This window comes from Electrophorus electricus, chromosome 7, assembly GCF_013358815.1.
Source record: "Electrophorus electricus isolate fEleEle1 chromosome 7, fEleEle1.pri, whole genome shotgun sequence".
Taxonomy (NCBI): domain Eukaryota; kingdom Metazoa; phylum Chordata; class Actinopteri; order Gymnotiformes; family Gymnotidae; genus Electrophorus; species Electrophorus electricus.
The window spans coordinates 15,037,497-15,058,014 of NC_049541.1; the positions used below are offsets into that span (position 1 = coordinate 15,037,497).

The 20,518-nt window shown below is 44.2% G+C and overlaps 1 protein-coding gene across 1 annotated transcript in view; it reads right to left on the minus strand.

Moving 5' to 3' along the window:
• The window catches only part of tfec (transcription factor EC), a 35,981-nt gene extending 20,794 nt beyond the window's left edge, over positions 1-15,187 (minus strand). Inside the window, exons 1-2 of the mRNA XM_035528357.1 lie at positions 15,115-15,187; positions 7,637-7,794 (exon numbers count right to left, since the gene is read on the minus strand). Of these exons, the coding sequence (XP_035384250.1) occupies positions 7,637-7,777 (141 nt within the window). The 5' untranslated portion in view covers positions 7,778-7,794; positions 15,115-15,187. The remainder of the gene's footprint in view (positions 1-7,636; positions 7,795-15,114) is intronic.
• Between the last annotated feature and the right edge of the window lie 5,331 nt (positions 15,188-20,518).

Genomic DNA, 20,518 nt, shown 5'->3' on the forward strand with positions numbered 1-20,518 from the left:
GGTAGAAGCATCTTTCTAACCTTTTTATTAAAACATTTTGTTTCTTACAATAAAGAGATTTTTATTTCTTTAAACTGTAAAAAAAAAAAACAACTCCAAGATACCCTACTTTAAACTGATGAACTCCAAGATGCTTTTTCTTTTCAGAATGTCACTATGTTCTACAGCTCAGTGCTGGAAGAACACTAAGAAATCAAGAAATTATCTGACCTATACAGCATGCTTTTCACCACAGTCAAGTATCTTGTAGCAAATCCAACTTGTGGCCTAGTTCCCAACTTTGCTGTACTGCCTCTGTCTCAACTTTCCCAGGACACATGACTCAGGTCCTTTTCCAAGTGGGAGACACACACCCATTAGCAATATTTCACCCTCATTATGGCTGTAAAACTCAGTTCTTTCACACTGGACTATTTCACTCTCTATGTTTTTGGGCTTAATAAGTGTAGATTCTCCAATTATAGACCAGAATAGACACTAGAATATATCTTGTTGTGAAATCCTGTACTGTAGACTGTAATCAATTATTATTTGGCAGAGATAGATCAGCATATATGGTTAATGGCATATTTTGGGCTAATAGTAATCTAAACTGTGAATTAAATATGTCTAATCTTGTGAACTATTACCACATACACAGTTTTAATGCCTCTCCATATACTCAAAACAGAATGCAAAATACCTTATTTTAAGTGTATTTGAAACATTACCACAGCACCCAACAGGCACACTAGTCAGTATCACATATAAATTTGAAATACAAAATAATAACCATTACACTTAAATACTACGAGAAGTGTCCATTTTTTTGTTTTGTTTTGTGTATCTATCTGATATGCGACAGCATGATAAACTGAATTTTCAGATCCTTAGGAACTAGTTTTCACCGAGGTAAAGACTAAGTATGGAGAGGAACAATTTACCTATTATACTGTTTTGTAACCAGAGAATATTAGAAGAGCTCCAACACTAGATGCTTTTAAATCTAAAATAAAAACTTTCTAATTTGACCAGATTTTCAGCTCACTTTAAACACTGTTCTCTTAGCTCCTGCAGTACAAAATGTATTCTCTTTATTTAGGTTTTTTTTTACACTTATTTTTTTTACATATTTTTAATTTGATTTTCTGCAGTTTATTTATTTTATTAATGTTATTTTTTAATTCAGCTTTTGTCTAATTAAATATTTCATTTTATTTCTTTAAATGAACTGCAGTATTTTTCCTCTTTTAATTGTCTCACTCCGGCCGTCACCCAGCCAGGAACACGCACACATGCACTAACAAGCTCCTGTCAATCACTGCCCTCAGCCACGCCCTCACTCCCAATCTCCTACTTATTGGTACATTCTGTTCACCTGTTCCCAAGCTCTCCTTCTCCGTATTTAAGCCTGTCTCCAGCACTTAGCATCGCAGCCTGCACTGGATGACTTGCCTAGCCACTGTGTCCTCCTTTGTTCAGTCCTTTCACTGCATTCTCACTTTATCTTAATAAAAGCATTGTCTTTTTCTGCACACTCATATCTCAGTCCTTTGTACGGAAAGTCACAGAATGTGAAGCCTGAGAAAGGAGTGCAGCCAGCGTGGCATCCTTGGCCGAGGCCATTAGACTCCGAGGCTCCGTGATCAGTCAACAACAGCGAACATTGGCCGAACCAAAACCTCAACCAGGCCCAGTCAACTGGATAGATGTGTGGAGGCTCTCTTCATGGGTACTGCTATGGCCACCCAACTTCATGTGCCAGGCTGGAGGAGCTACCATCGGGAGTTACCATCTCCAACTTCTGTGTGTGCACTGGAGGCACCATCACTCACCAGACTGTCCTTATCCAATTACTGACTTGTGCTACACACTCAGAGAATGTGTTATTCCTCATTACTGACACCACTACACATCCCGTCATATTAAGACTTCCCTGGCTCCAAACTCACAACCCACTCACCTCATTGTCCGACACAAATTATTAAATGATCCTCCTTTTGTCACTACAATTGTCTTACGCCTGTCATCTTACCCCTCCTGTCCACCTCCATTAAGAGCCCCGAGGCACGCCCTGATGCCCAGGTTCCCAAACTCACTCATGACCTCCCAACTTCCTTCTCAATGCGTCACTGATTGTGCCATCCAATTAGTAGACACATGCCCCCCAGGAGCAGTATAATGGAGCAGTTCATACAGGAGGCCCTGGCCTAGGCTTATATCCATCCCTCCACTTTGATTTCTTTGTGAAAACGAAGGATGGTGGGCTGAGGCCATGTGTAGATTACCAGGGTTACCATGTAAAGTACCCTAACCCTTTGCCCCTAGTCCCTGAACTCCAGTAACAGCTCAGAGGGGCAAGGTGTAGTACTAAGCTGGATCTACGTAGCACCTACACCTGATCAGAGTAAAAAAAAATAAACTTCCATACCACTCCTGGCCACCACGAGAACCTCCTATATGGCCTCGCTACAGCACCCTCAGTGTTTCAGGCTTTCATTAACAAGGACTTCTGGGAAATCCTGAGTAGATTTGTCCTCGCCTATCTCGACCACATCTTGATCTATTCACCTTCCCTGGACCAACATGTCCGTGACATATTCCAGGTCTTCCACACTCTCCTGCAGAAGTCTGTACTGCAGACTTGAGAGGTGCGAGTTCCAGATGCATGAGTTTTGCTATCTCAACTACCTCATTAACGCAACCGGCATGCATGTGATGGAGGTGATAACCCATTGACCAAGACCTCAAATCAAGTTTGGTTTATTTGTCACATACATAGTCATACACAATATAACTCGTAGTGAAAGGCACCCTGATCAGTATTTCCTGGGTTTTGCTAACTTCTACTGATGTTTCATTAGGGACTTCAGTGCTATGGCACAACTCCTCACTAACCTCTGTCATGGCAACCAGAGCTGGCTGATACTGGAGCTCACCAGCCAAAAGCACATTTACCATCCTTAAAGAGGCTTTCACCACCAAGCCTATTATCCAACGCCCAAGTTCTTCACCGTAGAGCTGGACACTGGACAGTGCTGTCCCAGAGCTTTGGGTCCAGTCCAAACGTAAAGCCAGAAGCCCATTACTCCAAAAATCTGTCCCCAGGTGAGCGGAACTTTGGTATGGAAGACCAGGAGCTCCTGGCCCAAGTTGCTAGATCTCAGGATACTTTAGCATTCTTGTATGTCTATGTAAAGCACTATGAATTGCTACTCTGTATGAAAAGTGCTATACCAATAAATCTGCTTGGCCTTGTCTTGTTTATGATAATAGATCATTCATTACAGTTACAATGGATAGCTATTAAGTGACAATTAGCCCAGAATATTTCTGTGTATTTCGGGTTTTTGGTGTGGTTTAAATCAAAAAGGAACCCATCTGAAAACAAAGTATGCATTATTCCAGGTATTAACATCCCATATGCCAATGTGGTAGCGGACCAATAAATGATAAGTGATGCATCAGCAACGCTGTTCGTGGCAAATTGTCTTCACCAGAATGTCCTGCATGACGGCGAGAGTGGGGCTCCATCCTGCCAAAAAAAAGCATTTCAGCAGCTGTGTCGGGGTGACGCCGTGGCCTGACTGAGGCGGGAGGGCGAACCAGGGATGGGGGCTGAAGGGCTCAAGATAGAACTGGGTGATACGCTGCATTAAAAGCACAGTAGGCCAGTGTGAGATGGACCTCTGCTCTCACATCATACATGCACAGTCTCGTGCTGACCAGAGGCCAAAGGTCAGAAGAGAGAGGCAGATACATCTTTAAAAGTTGAACACAGACAAACTGAGCTTGTAATATTGCTCCTCCCTGCGGTATAAAGAACACTATCAAAAAGGGAATATGTGTGTCACATCTAAACATGTTGAGCAAATTTTTGTAGTCACTTCTTTTTGAGTTTTCTATATTATAATCACATAATTATAAAGTGAAACAAAACACTGAAACGATTTGGCTACTACCAGACTGTTGCTCTGTATTTTCAGTGCGTACGAGTGAGAGAGTAAATGAAACCCAACAACACTGTTTGTGATGCCCCCTCTCCATGATCCTCAGGAGCCCTCAGGCACCGAGAAGCCCTCTACTGGTGCATATTCCCTACCATGGACCTTCCCCTTTTGAATCCTATTAGAAGCTGATCTTGGTTTAACTGAAAAAGACGGCCAACTTCACTCAATTAGCAGTAATAGGATTACAGCGCTTGTCTGGGCCGGGAGGTTTAAAGAAGACTGGAATTTTGGCAGGCACCTGCTACACGATGGCTCTAACCACGTAAAGCAGAGTGTGTGGACTAATTAATGGAGCACGCTGATGCTAGAACTCCGGGTGCTGTGCTAGGAGGGACTGGAGCAGGACGTGGCCGTTCGCATGCATGCACGCAGCCACAACACTCATGTGGCCCAGGCATGCCGGCTGCCCTCTGAGTGCTTCGGTGGGTACTGCATATGACAACCAAGGGTTTCAACAAGAAGCTTGTCTTTTATTTATAACTCTGTTCAGCCATGTGTGTTTGTGTGTGTGTGTGTGTGTGTGTGTGTGTGTGAGGCTTTTGGTCACAGGGGTCTGATGGAATAACATGAACCAGAAAGGGCTTCTCTACACTCGGTAACCATGACTAACCCCTCCTGTGGCCTTACTGAAGACTCTGCATGGAGTTCTGCCTCAAATTCCCTGTTTAGTCTCAGCTATCGAAAAACAGGGAGATCCAAGGTGAGTCAAACTCTGGTTATTGCACAGAGTACAGAGCATTTAGAGGACAACAACCTCCACAGATCAAAGAGACTGAGGGTGCATCTTACAACGAAAGCCACCAAAATAACAGAAAATGACAGAAATATCACAATCAGTCACTGCGCTGGTTAGCTAAGAAAAGCTCTGTTACTTTTGGACCATGAGTTAATGGTCTGACAAAAGGAGAAGGACATTACCTCAGGACCTCACTTCTTTTGATGAAACCCATGTCTGAACACAGAACCTAACATTGTAATTTCCAACTTTCAACGCCACTAATGTTTTTTGCCATTAGCCAAGTGCAGGCAGCTGAGGCTGTGTTGGTTTGACTGGTTTCTCGATACCCTTAGCATCCATTTCTTATTTCTCATATTCATCCTGACCTGTCCTCAGACAACCTTGTCATACAAACTGAATTCACAGGCAGACATGTGTTTTCTTTAGTTAGTCTTCTTTCTTTAGTCTTACGCTTTCTGTTTTATGTAGCATGAAAGAGAAACTGGTTACTGACATGACAAAAATGTAAATGTCAGCACGTAACTTTACAGTAATGCTACCGTAACAAAACTAGGGATTTTGACTTTAGTCCATTGTGTTGATGCCTGTTGCAGGTGTTCACTGTTGCACTGACTGGTTCCACTGAGTTGCTGTCATATCCCCAGTGCCCCACTCAGCTCATTGATGCCAGTGGGCATGACAACCCACCTTGGCCATGAGCCAGTCGGGATGGGTGGTCTCCCTGTGTCACAGCTCAACTCCAGTCGGTCACTCAGCCAGCCAGGAGCCAGGCCTCCTCCTCAACCCCCCACCCCACCCCACCCCACCCCCCAGCCTGCTTCCATTTGAACCCATACTGGGCACTTTCTCCAGCCCCCTGGACCCCTAGCATCAGCCTCACAGCAGAGGCCTGCTAGTACATACACAGTTATGGGTATGTTTCTGCCCATCTGTGTGTGTGTGTGTGTGTGTGTGTGTGTGTGTGTGTGTGTGTGTGTGTGTGTGTGTGTGTGTGTGTGTGTGTGTGTGTGTGTGCACATGTGTGCCGCTTGTGCAGAGTTGCATCAAGGGACACCGGGCTTCTGAAAGAAAAGTCTCTTTTTCAGACACAGGTTGAACTGAACTCTCATCCACATGTACACACACACACACGTACGCTTTAAACATGAAAGGCTTCCTGTCGAACAGACCAAACACAAGCCCACTTTGATGTGTTCACTCCCCCTCCAGCTCCCCCAAACACCTCTCCTTCTCTACCCCCCAGACCGTCTGCTGCTCTTCTTCCTCATTCACAGAAGAATTTTTCTCCCCGTGAAAGTTTAGACAGAGAAACTGCTACAGCGGCACGTTGGCTTTCTTCTTGTCTTAGCTGCCATCTCATGTGGAAACAAACTTTTAATCCATCACGTAAAGGATAAAGGAGGAAATCATGCATGCGCGCACACACACACACACACACACACACACACACAGTGTTTGAATGGCAGGATTACAGTGACATAGACTTAATGTTCTATCACTGCTTAATAGGGGCTTATTGCACAAACAATGCTGCTAGAAAGTTCTCAGGGTCAAAATTGCAGAGAAATGACTTCTGCCACACAAAGAGCTTTTGGGTGGTTTCTGCCTCAATCTGCAGACATTGGTATGTGTGTGTAATCATATTATGGGGTTAAGTACCATCTGCAGCAGACAGGAGAAAATCGCCAGGTTTTAGCCAAAACACACATGAGTTTATTCATGTATAAGCAAAAGGATACAAACATAAAGAGCCATTTAGTTCCTTGTTTAGTTTTACTAAACAGACACATTTAGGTGTTTGGTTTTATTTCAAATGCTTCTAAAACTGCTGTATCTCCTCATATATTACTAATGCCACTAATCCTAGCAGATCCTAAGAATTTGATGTGGCAGCATCACACAGTTCTTTCTTGAGAACATCTCTATGAACACATCTAATTCTACTAGACAATGTAAACATTTGACTTTAGTGCACGGTGTCGGTCATTCTTTTCATGAATCAGTACTGAGCAGATGGGGAAATACATGAACCGAAACTGAAGGGAGATATTTGAAATAAAAAATGTGCATTTTCACCATGAACCATCATCTATCACGGATTTCCCCAAGTGGAAGCAGCAGGAGGACGTGTGCAGTTTAATTTCTCTGAGAAGAACTCTGTTGGGCACTCCACTCCACTCCGCACCTCTATTCATACACGCGCACACACTCGATCCTCCACTCCCTCTCTTACCACACAAGCCCAGCACCCATGCCCTCATCTGAAATACACGTTCAGTTGCTTGTTCACCCACAGTGCCTGAGATGTTTCATTTTTCTCTCATATAAAGAAACCATCACTTGTGGTGCAGAGATTGCCTCGGTTGCCTACTGTATACCCTCATTTATTCCCTTTAGCACAGAAGCTGTTAGAAAGTTTACATCTGTGTTTACTTTAAGACACTAACTGTCAGATGACTGACAGAGTTACACAACAGTCATCACCATTAACATAATCCTTATCACCATTACAGACCTCATTACCATGACCTTTATTATCGGTACAAAGCGACACAGTGATCATGCACCTGTAAAAAGGTGAGACACCTGCAGCTAATCAAAGAAGAAATGTCTTATAACGGTTTTCTAAAGACTGCAGGTATACCATCCCAGAACAAGAATAATTATGTCACAGCTTATCTCAGGACGTCATACTAGAACAGTGACAGCCTAATATTACAGTGGTATAGATTTAGGCAGCTGTCCTTCTTTAGGGGTTTTCTTCCATGTTATTCCAGTTTTGTCTGTGCTGTTGTAATTCACTGAAGGCCATTAATTCCTGGACGCTACACCACATTAATGTGACGTGCAGACTGACTGCTCAGCTCCAGCTAGCTGAGTTACATGAAGTGAAGGAGGTGGACTGTACCTTCCAGGCAGGATAAGGCCGGGTCCAGGCTTTGGAGGCGTGGGCGTGGGCGTAGGGCCACGGGCCACGGCTCCACTCACTCTGCTGCTTCAGGCCACTTCCCATAACAGACATGGGAGCTCTCAAGTTAGCCTGGGCCATTTAGGAAGTCGGATGCACTGGAAAATGACAGGAGTGAAGAATTAGAGGGAAGTCATGATCACACTCACACAAGTTCATATAAGCTGAAAATGCATGGCTTACATAATAACTAAGGATCGGCACATTTTGCTATTGTTTGTAATATTTATTATGCCTGCGTCTATAAAAGCAACACCAACTAATAAAAACTATTCATACATGTCCCACAGTTGTTCTCTGGCAGGTTTTACACTAAATTAGAAATGTTTTCTTTTAGGGAGTGATTATGCTTTTATTGTTTTTATTTTAGCTCATAGCAGAGATGAGTATGATTATTAAAGTGTAGCTAATAGAATTATATTAGGGCAGTGGTAGATCAGTGGCCTGTAATCGGAAGGTTGCTAGTTCAAGCCCCACCACTGCCAAGTTGCCACTGTTGGGCCCCTGAGTAAGACCCTTAACCCTCAATTGCTCAAGTTGTTGCTTTGGATAAAAGCATCAGCTAAATGCCATAAATATAAATAATAAGAGACAACATGCAGTGAATATGCCCTCTGTTCAGATTTCCACACATCAGCTCATGATTCATAAACCCAATCAGAGGATAATCTTACCACCACAGATCTCTGACTACCTGACTGTTACTGTGTCATATAACATCTGCCTTTCAGCTCTGAGTGACAGGTTGCATAACCTGGAGAAATATCATGCCCAAACACTGTAATCTCAGCATGACAGCCATTTACACAGTAATTCAGTAACATGAACTGCTCTGGTTTTACTGCAATTTACTGGTGTACTGATGTACTATAATACCCTGCAAATGCAGTCTGTTGTTTTGCACTGAGCAGTGAATGGTCTCAGAGGACGGGAATGGACCTGCTGTGCTTTTCGCTGCGACAGCGTCTCATCACGGCAGATTCGCCAGCACGGAGGGGCGTCGCACCCGGATTGGCCAGTGTGGAGGGGCATGGCATCCGAGCCCTGTACTTCGCCCATTCGAGCACTGCGTGACGGGCTTTGGCCACAGCTCCCCATCCTAATTGGCTTATAAGGAATCCATGTCTCAAGCGAGGGCACAGTGCAGGCTGCTTCTCTCAACTGACACCAGGGGTTAATGAATATGAGGGGGACATTGGAGAACAGGGGGAGGGGACGTCTGGGAGATTAGGCGGCATACCAGGATTCTGTGTTTCACAGGACGGGGCTAGAGTCGGAACTTCACAGACACGTGATGTAAAGCCTCAGTCTCACCGTAACTCACAGCGATGATGTGAGCCGGCTGTTATGCAGCATGAACAATGTTGGCTGGAGCCAAAGGGCTCCCACTCAGTGTCAGCTCATATATGCATGTACATGCAGTAAGCTGCCATGCTGTGCAGCTGTGCGGCTCTTTCGTCATCGTTTGGAAGGCTCTCCATTAGACAGCAGTGCGACACTGAGACCATTTCTCCCAGTCAGAGAGGCCCGGCCGTGGGCTGCACGGCACGGTGCCCAAGCACGCGGGACGGGTCCCCTTAACAGGCCGAGCAGGAGCTTCCAACAAGGCAGAGAGACTTAATTGGTTAATTGGCGTGGCCCTCTGCTTTCTCTCTTCCTTGCCACATCTCAGCACAGTGCAACGGCCGTTAAATGTCTTCCATCTCGGTCCTCCGTTTGGTGTGGTGTGATTGCTGATTCCTGGCCCTGCTCAAATTTGAAGATCGCTCGAAGCAGTGAGGAGTGTTGGGGGTGTTATCTACATTCCAAGGGACAGTGCCTGGTTTAGCTTGCACCATTTGAGACAATTGTCCCTGTCTGCACGTGACTGGTGTCTGTGTCTATGTCGTCCACGATTTGTATGGAAGCTTCTCTATAAGTCAGTGGGTCTGTGTGCTTCCTGAACAATAGAGGTATTTCATATGGGTAATAAACTAACAAGGCCTCTTTCAACAAAATAAGAGTAGTAAACATAGCTTTTGTCACAGCCACCAACTCTCTGTCATTTTGCACTTGTTGGCAAATTTTTAGCTGAAATATTTCAAGCCATTTACCAATTAATGCCTTTAGAGGTACTTTAGAGAACAGTGAAAGCCTATATTTGGACCTCATCTTCTTATGAATGGCTATTCAGTATTGCAATCTCTAAAAAGAATTCCCACCATAGTGTTAGTGCAGTTCTACTCTCTCACTAAAGGTTTACTGTGGGCAGGTAAACCTGTGCAGATAAAGGATGAAGAGCAAGAATGACACATGTCTTGTCTTCCTGGAGGTGCTAGGCTTAAGTACACATCCCAGAACTGCAGCCCTGGCCCACCCTGCATGTGTGACCAGCGTGTGAGGATGGCACTACAGTTCGAAAAGAGGGAGAGAGAGAGAGGTAGAGAAAGGGAAGGAAGCGGTGTGTGTGTGTGTGTGTGTGAGTGTGCCTGTGTGTGTTTGTGTGTGCCTGTGTGTGCGTGTGATTGTGCCTGTGTGCGTGCCTGTGTGCGTGCATGTGTGCCTGTGTGCGTGTGTGTGCGTGTGCGTGCCTGTGTGTGTGTGTGTGTGATAGTGCCTGTGTGGGTGTGTGTGTGTGATAGTGCCTGTGTGCGTGTGTGTGTGCATGCGTGCGTGCCTGTGTGTGTGCGTGTGCGTGTGTGTGTGTGTGCGTGTGCCTGTGTGTGTTTGTGTGTGCCTGTGTGTGTGTGTGATTGTGCCTGTGTGCGTGCCTGTGTGCATGCCTGTGTGCGTGCATGTGTGCCTGTGTGCGTGTGCGTGTGCATGCGTGCATGCCTGTGTGCATGCGTGCATGCCTGTGTGTGTGTGTGTGCGTGTGTGTGCCTGTGTGTGTGCATGTGTACCTGTGTGCGCGTGTGTGTGCGTGCCTGTGTGCATGCATGTGTGCCTGTGTGCGTGTGTGTGCGTATGCATGTGCGTGCCTGTGTGTGTGCGTGTGTGTGTGTGTGTGCCTGTGTGCCTGTGTGCGTGTGTGTGCATGCGTGCGTGCCTGTGTGCATGTGTGTGCATGTGCGTGTGTGTGAGCGTGGTCCCTCAGGATGTGTTATAGCCTGATGGGCTCCTCTTTCCCCACGGGCCTCATTAAAAGGTTTCCATCAGGAACAGCACCATGCGAGGCTCCACACCTCCACCAGCCTTTCAGCCCAGTTCTGTCGTCACCAGCAGAGCCGCGCTGTCCTCTCTCCCCGACCCTCCGCCTCGCTCCGCCTCACACCTGACTACCACAGACTCGCAGCGCTTTGTCGCGCGCCGACCGACTTGAAGCTCCTATTTATTTGCTCTTTCCACCGCTAATTCTTCGCTCCCTCACAGGTTTCCCTCGAGAGCCCTCGGCTGCCTCTCTGTGTCCCGTCCCTCAGTCTCTGAGACAGGACAACGGACATGCTGACAGCTGAAGGTCTGGTCCTCATATGTAAAGTGCATACACACACCTAGCAGGGAGTCAGAGTACACAAGCTGCATTTGTTCGGTAAAACATACGATGCTTTTTTGTGTGAGATTTTTTTTAATTTTGCACAATATTTCAGATGTGTTTGTAGGATGACTGGGGGTGGATGAACTTCAAGAGCACGAATGAGTTCTTTTGTAATACTTTTTATTGTCTGAGCAGCCGTTAGTGACAGTCCCTTTCTCTTTTCCCTTCTTGTATCCTCTTATTCATTTTCTTTTATTCCCCAAAAGCTGTCAGCAGTTGAACGTTTGTGGAACAGGGCAGAGTGGACCAGATCACTGCACTGAATTTCCCCTACACATGTTTGTTTGTTATCAAAGCACGATGTGGGGTTAGTACAGAGGCCGGACGTCAGAGGTGACTCTCCAGTTCAATAGATGAACCACTGTACCGGGGCTCTTTCTGCATGCTTTTTACTGTTGTTGGTGCTGCTGCCCCATTTCAATGCATCACTATCAGTGTGCATTAAGTTCCCATCTGCAAGGATTCTGAATCAGCCTTTGGGTGGTTGACAAGATGGCCCCCAGATGGCCGGGGAGAGGGCAGGGTATTTGTGCACGTCTGGACAGTGGCCCTCTTCATCTCATCTCACTCTCTCAAGAGGCAGTGGAGAGCGCAGACCCCTGGCCAATAGGCAAGCAGCGTGCCTGTCAATGTCATCTCCGACTGGTCAAGGGCGGGTGGTGCCTCACCTTCTGCCAAACCCTGCCGCCGGCACTGATTGGACAAGGCGAGCAGAGTCCGGCTTGTGGCGGGACCCTGCGCGCGGCGTGGCCGACCACTGCATGGGTCGCTTCTGGAGAGACGCTCTTCAGCAAGCACTCGCGGGCTGGAGAGCCTAGAGAGCTCCTTCATCAGCACGTCACCACAGTAGCTCTTCACACGAGAGCGCCGCACCCCAAAGCGAGCCGCCGACAACGAGCCAATTCATGTGCTCCTCCCTGTTATTAAGCAATAGCAAGTCTGAGAACAAACGGCAAAATTTCCAGCTCATGCCCTTTGTGAACTTAGCTGGACCAGATGAATTGTATATTGTGTAGCTTAGTGTTGGAGACTGGGGTGTTGAGGCGCTATACCACTACCTACCAGGTCTCTGTATTTTGTGTATTTACAGTACTGTAGTGTGATAATGATGTCTCCCAGTCACGTTGTAGATTTAGCACTGTTTCTGAAATTTGTGGTTGAGTCCTAGATTTAGCTCTGCTTTTTTCGAACTGGACTGTTGTACGCACCGACTGTGTGCTGTAGACAACTGGAGTCAAACCCATGGACATTGAAAGAATATATGAGTAACTCATCTCCTAAATCTCTTGCTCCACTCTGCTGATAATTACCTGCACTCTGAGTCCTGAATCAGGTGTTTCAGGAAAGAAAAACCTAGATCTGTGGAACACAGCGGGCCCCTGGCATGGGGACTGAGATGCAGTGCAGTCTGCTACTGCTAATGTGTGCATATGTCTGATCTATCGGTTAAAAAAAGAGAGGACAGGAGGAAATTGTGCAATGACACACTGAAGTGGGGCCGATTCCGTCCAATGACACACGGCACTGTGCCCAATGTCAACACCCCCTTCCCACCCCCCGCACAAACTGCGGAAGGCACACTTCTGCTGCGGTCCACCTAGCTCAGCCTCCACCTCTGCACACAGCACACCCGCTAATGTGTGCTGCACGCTTCCTACTGCACACTGCACACTTCAGACTGCACACTGCTTTAATTAACGCACTTCTGCTGCGGTCCACCTAGCTCAGCCTCCGCCTCTGCACACAGCACACCCGCTAATGTGTGCTGCACGCTTCCTACTGCACACTGCACACTTCAGACTGCACACTGCTTTAATTAACGCACTTCTGCTGCGGTCCACCTAGCTCAGCCTCCGCCTCTGCACACAGCACACCCGCTAATGTGTGCTGCACGCTTCCTACTGCACACTGCACACTTCAGACTGCACACTGCTTTAATTAACGCACTTCTGCTGCGGTCCACCTAGCTCAGCCTCCACCTCTGCACACAGCACACCCGCTAATGTGTGCTGCACGCTTCCTACTGCACACTGCACACTTCAGACTGCACACTGCTTTAATTAACGCACTTCTGCTGCGGTCCACCTAGCTCAGCCTCCACCTCTGCACACAGCACACCCGCTAATGTGTGCTGCACGCTTCCTACTGCACACTGCACACTTCAGACTGCACACTGCTTTAATTAACGCACTTCTGCTGTGGTCCATCCATCTCAGCCTCCACCTCTATGCACAGTGCTATAAGTCACTTCTATATAGCAGGCCTACTTTTAATCAGCATTCATTTCTGCCACACAACTTTTGTAATATGGTGTCAATCATGGTGCAATCAAAAATATTCTTCAGAGAATGTTCTTCAGAGAAGGTTGTTTACTCAGAGAAGGTGGTTTAAGTGTGAGCACCTCAGCTGTATGGTGCTGAGTGTGAGAGGTGCAACGCTGTCCTCCCCACACCGTTCAGCACTCCTGGGGCTACGAGGCTCCCTGCTCCATTGCCCCATGCCCTGACTCCCACTGCACACCTCAACCTCCACTGGACTGTCAGCATCTCCCCATCACATGTCCGTGGTTGCCATCAAACCTCAATGCTGCACTTAAAATTCCAGGAAAGCCCTGATGCACTATTTATCGGTGACTTCTGCTTTTTTATGAAATGCCCAGTTTATTCCACAGTTAATTTCTTTTGACACAGGAATGTAAAGTCCCAATACTTTAAAATGCCTACGTGCTCTAGTCCCGCATTTCTCTGCTGTACATTCATATTCAGATTTCACTGTATACACTTAGACCATTACGCACTGCTTGCTTTTGTGCCAATTCATGGTCCACGTGTCATCATGTGAGTCACTGGAGAACCCAGCCTGAATGCCATGCTCTTCCATGTCTGCACACCTCCGCACATGCTGAGTGCAAACGCCCTGCGCCCCCTCCAAACCGCCCCCTGTGTGTGCAAAGCCCCGTGAGTAGCATGATGCGGAACGGAGTTCCTGAACATATCAAACAACATATCGGCTGACTCTCCAGAAAGAGGAAGTGTCATTTATTGAAATTGAGCATTTTTGCTGTATCATTCTGTGGTTCTACAAACAATAACAATCACAGTTCCAGGAATGCCCAGCCCAGCCTAATAAGTGGTGCAAAATGATTAGTGCCACCATGTAAAGTCCTGCTCTATTATTAATATGGTTATTATTGCTGTTGTAGTTGTTTTAAAATGTATTTATACAAAACAAATCTATACAGGTCAAAACAATAATAAAACATAATATTATCTTATTTTTTCATGATAGCACAGCTAAACTGGTTGTTAATGAACAACCCATCTTTCTACAATGGGAACATCTTTCTGAGAAACTGCATTAAATGGAATATAATTTTTCATTTTGGTAGGATTTTTTAAGTTTTAAGTGATTACATATATAGTTCTATTCACGTTTAATGTATTTACACCAGATTTAACAGTAGAGTGCGTCTATAGTAGTCCACAGATGTCCTGTTATAAAATATGCGTAACTGTCAGAAATAAAACCCGCTAATTCCTTTTGATCCATTATAAATGGCAAATGTATATGGATATGTTTGACAATTATCATTTTCAAACAAACAAACTGCATCAAATTTTTCAACAAAATTACAAAGCGTATGTTAGCAGAGCTGTAAGGTGTCATTTTACAAGCATCCATTGCAATGCATCAGCTCCACTAAAACTTGAAACTTAATATTTGTATTGGAAATGTAGTAGGCTGCGTGGACTGTTGCCAGTATATAATTTTCTATTGTGGCAATTGCATGGGCTTCAACTGTATCTTATTACTGATGATAATATTAGCTGTAGTAACCTACAAATAGCATGACGTGATATATTCCTGAGAGTTTAACTGTTTTGAGTAACACAGGTGTCCTTACCTTTCGGAGGCAGGCAGTCTGAGGAAGCGAGATCTCCTCTGCTGAGCACACGCTTGGCCTCGCCTATGCATTAGCCAGGGAGACAGTGTCAGATATAAAGCTGCATCTGTTTCTCTTTTTGGCAAAGGGAAGTTTCTACGCCAACATCGCTACATGGGTTGACCCAAATATAAAACTTGACATGTGATCGCTGTCTATTACATAAGAAAGTTTTATTTTTTTAACACGTTTTATACCAATTGTACATTACATATGATAATATAATATTGTTATTATAATACTTTTTTTTTTCAGGAAGCCAGGATAATGAGAATGGTAAAAAAAAACAAAAAAACCTTAGTTTGCCTACGTCTTAGTATGCGTTGAGGTTTCTTCTATGTCTGAATAAATATGTCATTGTGTGACAATGCTTACCTCATTACCTCTTCTGTTACCTAGAGTGCATTGCAGATGTCCCTAGGTACCTAATGGAAATAATCTTCAAGTCTTGAGCTATAGAAAGTGTAAAGTATCTGGAGGACTGACTAAGGACTGTATGTGGAGTCGAGACCCCATGAAATGAAGATGGAAACAGAATGCGACAGTGAAAAGGAGCCCCAGCGATGATATACAAGAGCATATGGCAGTATGGCTGAAGACATAGAGGACAGCCCAGATGAGCACTACCCAGTGAGGACTCTTCAGCACAGGGAGGTTTAGACTGAGGCCGTGATTGGTCAGACAGAAGCGCCTTAGTGTGAACCTACAGGCCGCCGGTGCTCCTACTCATCTGCATAATAACGGATAATGATTCATTCCTTCAGCGTCATCAGATAAAGATCAGCATTATATATATATATATATATATATATATATATATATATATATATATATATATATATATATATATATATATATATATAGAGAGAGAGAGAGAGAGAGAGAGAGAGAGAGAGAGAGAGAGAGAGAGAGAGAGTTTGTTTGTTTTTTTTTATGGCAGAAGGGTGTGTTTATTCACACTACCATTTTAGGATGGGCGTGTAGAGGAGAGTAGATGGCCACTTACCTCTGAGGAGGAGACAGAGAAACAAACTCTTTCTGGCAGCTCTGGGGAACTGAGACTCAAAAGCACTTCATTAATCTCTTCACTCTGCAGTCTGCTCCTTGAGAGGCTGTGCTAAGACAGCAATCACAGCTCAAGCCTTCTAATGGGACAGGACAGGACAGGACAGGACAGGAAAAGCAAAGACATTTGAGCAGACAAAACGATGTCAATAGAACTTGTTCCCCATAGGACTAAGTTAAATCAGTGAGAATGAAGATGGTTGAACACACGTCTATTGTGTCAGTAAGATACTGATGCATTGTTGTCCTGGAGACTCAGCAAATCATTCTGCTACTGTGCAACAGTGTATTCAAAAAAAATGAGTGACAGCTGCTAGTCCAAAACAAGCCTCACTGTTTGCCCATTTAAATGTCCTGTTGAATCATTTGTTTATTGCCATGGCAGAGTGGTGTGTGATTCTGGGAGAAGCAACAACAGGACTTCCTTCTTCATTTGGAGTCTCAACATGTGTTTGTGTGAGTCACGCCTGTTTAAAAAGCCATTCATGCCAACGAGACGTCTCTTTAAGTCAATGAATCATCTATAGATAGATCAGGTCTATAGATGACTTTAAAGCTATATAAATGGTTATCATAAATCATTAAACCTCTTTTTGCACCATCCTGCAAGCTTTACTGATATGTTCAGGTACTGAACATTGGACTGAATGTTTCCCTCTCTAATTCGCCCAGTGTTGACAGTTTATGTGTCTTTCGTGATTCTGCTTAATGTGAGAACACTGCATGGCCTTTGGAGGGAGGAGTGTTGGAGAAAGGGAGCAAGAGAGAGAGTGAGTGTGAGAGAGAGAGAGAGAGGGGGGGGGGGGGGGGGGGTAGAAAATGTAGAGCTCAGTTGAGATCACCATTGTTTTTGCTTCAACCCAGAAGGGAGATGGAGCTTTGCTGCTCACTGCAGAAATCAATGAGTAAATGAAGTCTGAATGAAGTGGGAATGAGTCTCCCATTGTCATAGAGGCTGACATCAGGTCGTTCAGTGTCATCTGGGTAAATAGATATAGAATATTCAGTCAATGAGCTGTTGAGTGTGTGCATGCGCGTGTGTGTGGTCTGCAATGTTGTACTTAACAAAAACAATAATCCTGTGCCAAAGAAACAGACCTGTTTCAGGTCTCACAATGATGAGACGCAGTTTTCAGAGGAAACCTGCTCTATAAGACGCAAGTCCTGCGGCATCTCTCTTAAACCCCCAGCCTTTAAACATCACCCCCATCTCCTGCCCAGCACTTTCCTTTTGTCCAAAAGTTTCTGGAGATGACAAACTTCTCGTCACATCTTCAAAACCACCATCACTTTGCTTTATTCTGATCGATGTTCTCCGTGCACTGGCACAGTGTCAGGGAGGTTGTCGGGTGGAGGGGTGGGGGACATCTCACTCTTTGAGACGGCAATTGTATGTGGCTGTGTGTCTGCCTTACCTGTGTCTTTGATCATAGGAGAGCACGGGGAGGTGTTTGATTCCAGGGATACTTTGACAGCTCTCCCAGGCTGGCAGAAGCCTCTTGGATGACTTGGTGAAGATCAGAGGAGACAGGGTGGAAGGCAGAAGTCCAGCTGCGACAAGATCAGAGGAGGCACAACTTCAAGCACAGCCATTGTGTGGGAACACAGTGGCCCTGGATAACTTTTCTCTTTGGAGTAAAAGAAAAGGGAAAAGGAAAAAGGGGAAAAAAAATCTCTTTCGGGATTTTGAACGACTCAGTTTAGGGTCTGTGAGGTTTTGTCAAAATTTGACAAAAGAGGCATGTTTTTCTCTCTTTGCCCAGTGGTCTCAAGAGACTGCCTGAGCCCACTGTGCTGCAGTTCAGGTCCAGCTGGGATGGTTGATCCATCTTGACTTGTCTTTCCACATCCCGATCTTCTGTCTTCTTCCCGAATTCTTCCAGGTGCTCTGGAAGAGTGTGATATTCGCTCTGGTCCTGCTGAGGTATGCAGGGCTCCACAGAGGCAGTAGCTGAAATGCTTTGGTGCATTTAGTATGGATGGTATCTTTCCTTTTAAAAGAGCACTTACCTTAATTTGTTGCCCTCTTACCAGAAAGTCCCACAAAAGGCACCATCTCTGAACTGGAAAGTACACTTCTCTTCTAACAGATAGATAGAGGCCATTTCTGACCACTTACTGCTTTAGCTACACACACACACACACACACACACACACACACACAAAGAAAAACTTAAAATTTTCAAATATGGAATGCTAGTATTTCATAGTGTTGGGTGATAAATTAAATTCCATAAAGTTTAATTATTGCATAATTTTGTGCTCCTCTATGGCCTTTATGCAGCTATTAATTTCGTCAATTCATTTATCTGACAATTTCTAACAGTAAATGAGTGCACCCTACTTCAGTAGCAGTTACATGTTGGACCCCAAAGGCACTGGGCCTATGGTGATTTAATGTCTCCCTCTAGTGGCAATGAATTGAAGTGCAATCTATGGTCTGTTGGGAGGCATATACAGCATCATTAAACTGACATTGGTAGCAGATTTCACATGACAGGCAAGACATTTAGGTCACTTAGGTCTTGCCAGATTGCTTTGTTCTGTTTGCTCAAGTCTGGGGCTCAATGCATATAGGAATAAGAAATTATATGAGTAGTTAATAAACTCAAAAACACGTTGAAACCCAGGTGGGTGTGTGGCAGAAGGTTGTATGACTGTCTCTGTGTAATGGATAAATAATTTTTTATCTATTTTTTGCCATCGTCTCTGTATCAAATACCCATCAGTTCACTTTTGCCTACTGCTAGCCTGAAGAAGGATTTTGTTGAACTGGAAACTAAAAGATCCACCAAAAGCATCACAGTCGTGAAAGACCAAATGCTTTTCCTCAAGCTTGAGAAAATGAAATATTTTCTTAGAGGGTCAGTTAAAAAATTATTTGGAGACCAATACTTTCATATTTTGAGGAATTATCTGCCCTCCCTCAGGGTTAAATTGAGTTTGATAATATTATCTTAATAGGGCCAATTGTAGGGTAACACCAGCCTAATCCATCTAAGCTTATACCTGTTACAGCTGTACCAATAACCTAATTATTTATGTTTATTTACTCAATTACTTTATCCTCACATTATTTTCCTTCCCCTATTTTTTTTATCCATCTATTTATTTATTTTTCTCTTTCTTGCTCTTTTTGCCCAAAAGACGTTGGTGTTTGTTCTGGTGTTAGGGTATAAGCTTTAAAATACACAGTAAGGAGAATGTCTCAATTGTTTATCACCTTGATTTGTTGCACTGCTGTATATCGTGCATTCCCCATCAATAAAAATATTGATGGAAAATACCCATCAGGATATTGAAATATACAAACCATGAGATAATCACTGAAACCTCATTGTTTTTGTTTGTATCACACCTGTCTCACAGAATTCACTCGTTTTAGTCATTTCTAAACTTGTCGCAATGACCCCTAATATTGCCTTTCCAGTATACATAAGTTTAGAAGAGAGTTCATAAATTTATACACACTTTTAAAAAAGTAATGATGAATGTGGTAACAAAATAGGTGATCAAGCTGCAGTCGTATCAGTGTGACCACTTTTTTGACACCATGTTAATTCATTAGGACCAATTACAAGATTTTTCAGATATGACAAATCAACATCATGTACCGTCTAGCACAAAGCCGCACAAAACCAAGACCAAACGACTAAAATATCAAAATACAAGAAAACGCTACATTGAATTTGGGATGATTGAACTAGCCAACATGGAAGAGGAAAAAACACCGCTAAGAATTTGTACCAAATGATTAATCTTGCAAACTTGGTCAAATGAGCAATACATTTGTATTGTTTAAAGATGGTTTCCGGGATAATATGACCCAATAGCTCCCTCTAGTGACTTTTTTACAAAATTGCAGTAGAACTCCATGTTGGAAATTGTAGCAAGATATTGTAGCATTGTAGTAAATGACAATGATGAGCACGCCTTGATATAAAGATCTGTACTTCATCTTCCACATTTTTATATATAATATCTGTTACACCAATGGATATCAAATAACCAAAGCTAAGTCTTTAAGGGGGACATGTCATTTACATTGCTTTGATATTCCACCCATTACTCAGTGTGTACATCACCTTGAGAATCAAGATTAAACGTTATCAAATGTGACGTGTGTAACACTTAAGCAAGAGGGTATTCACTTCGCCAACTCAGGAACTGTTTTGAAGCACATACTACATTTACCATCTGCCTTCATCATGATAGTTATCTGCACACAGGTAGCAGCTTCCTTCCTACTTGAAAACCACAATTTCACTATTTCCCTTTTCATATCCTAAAATGGCTGGAT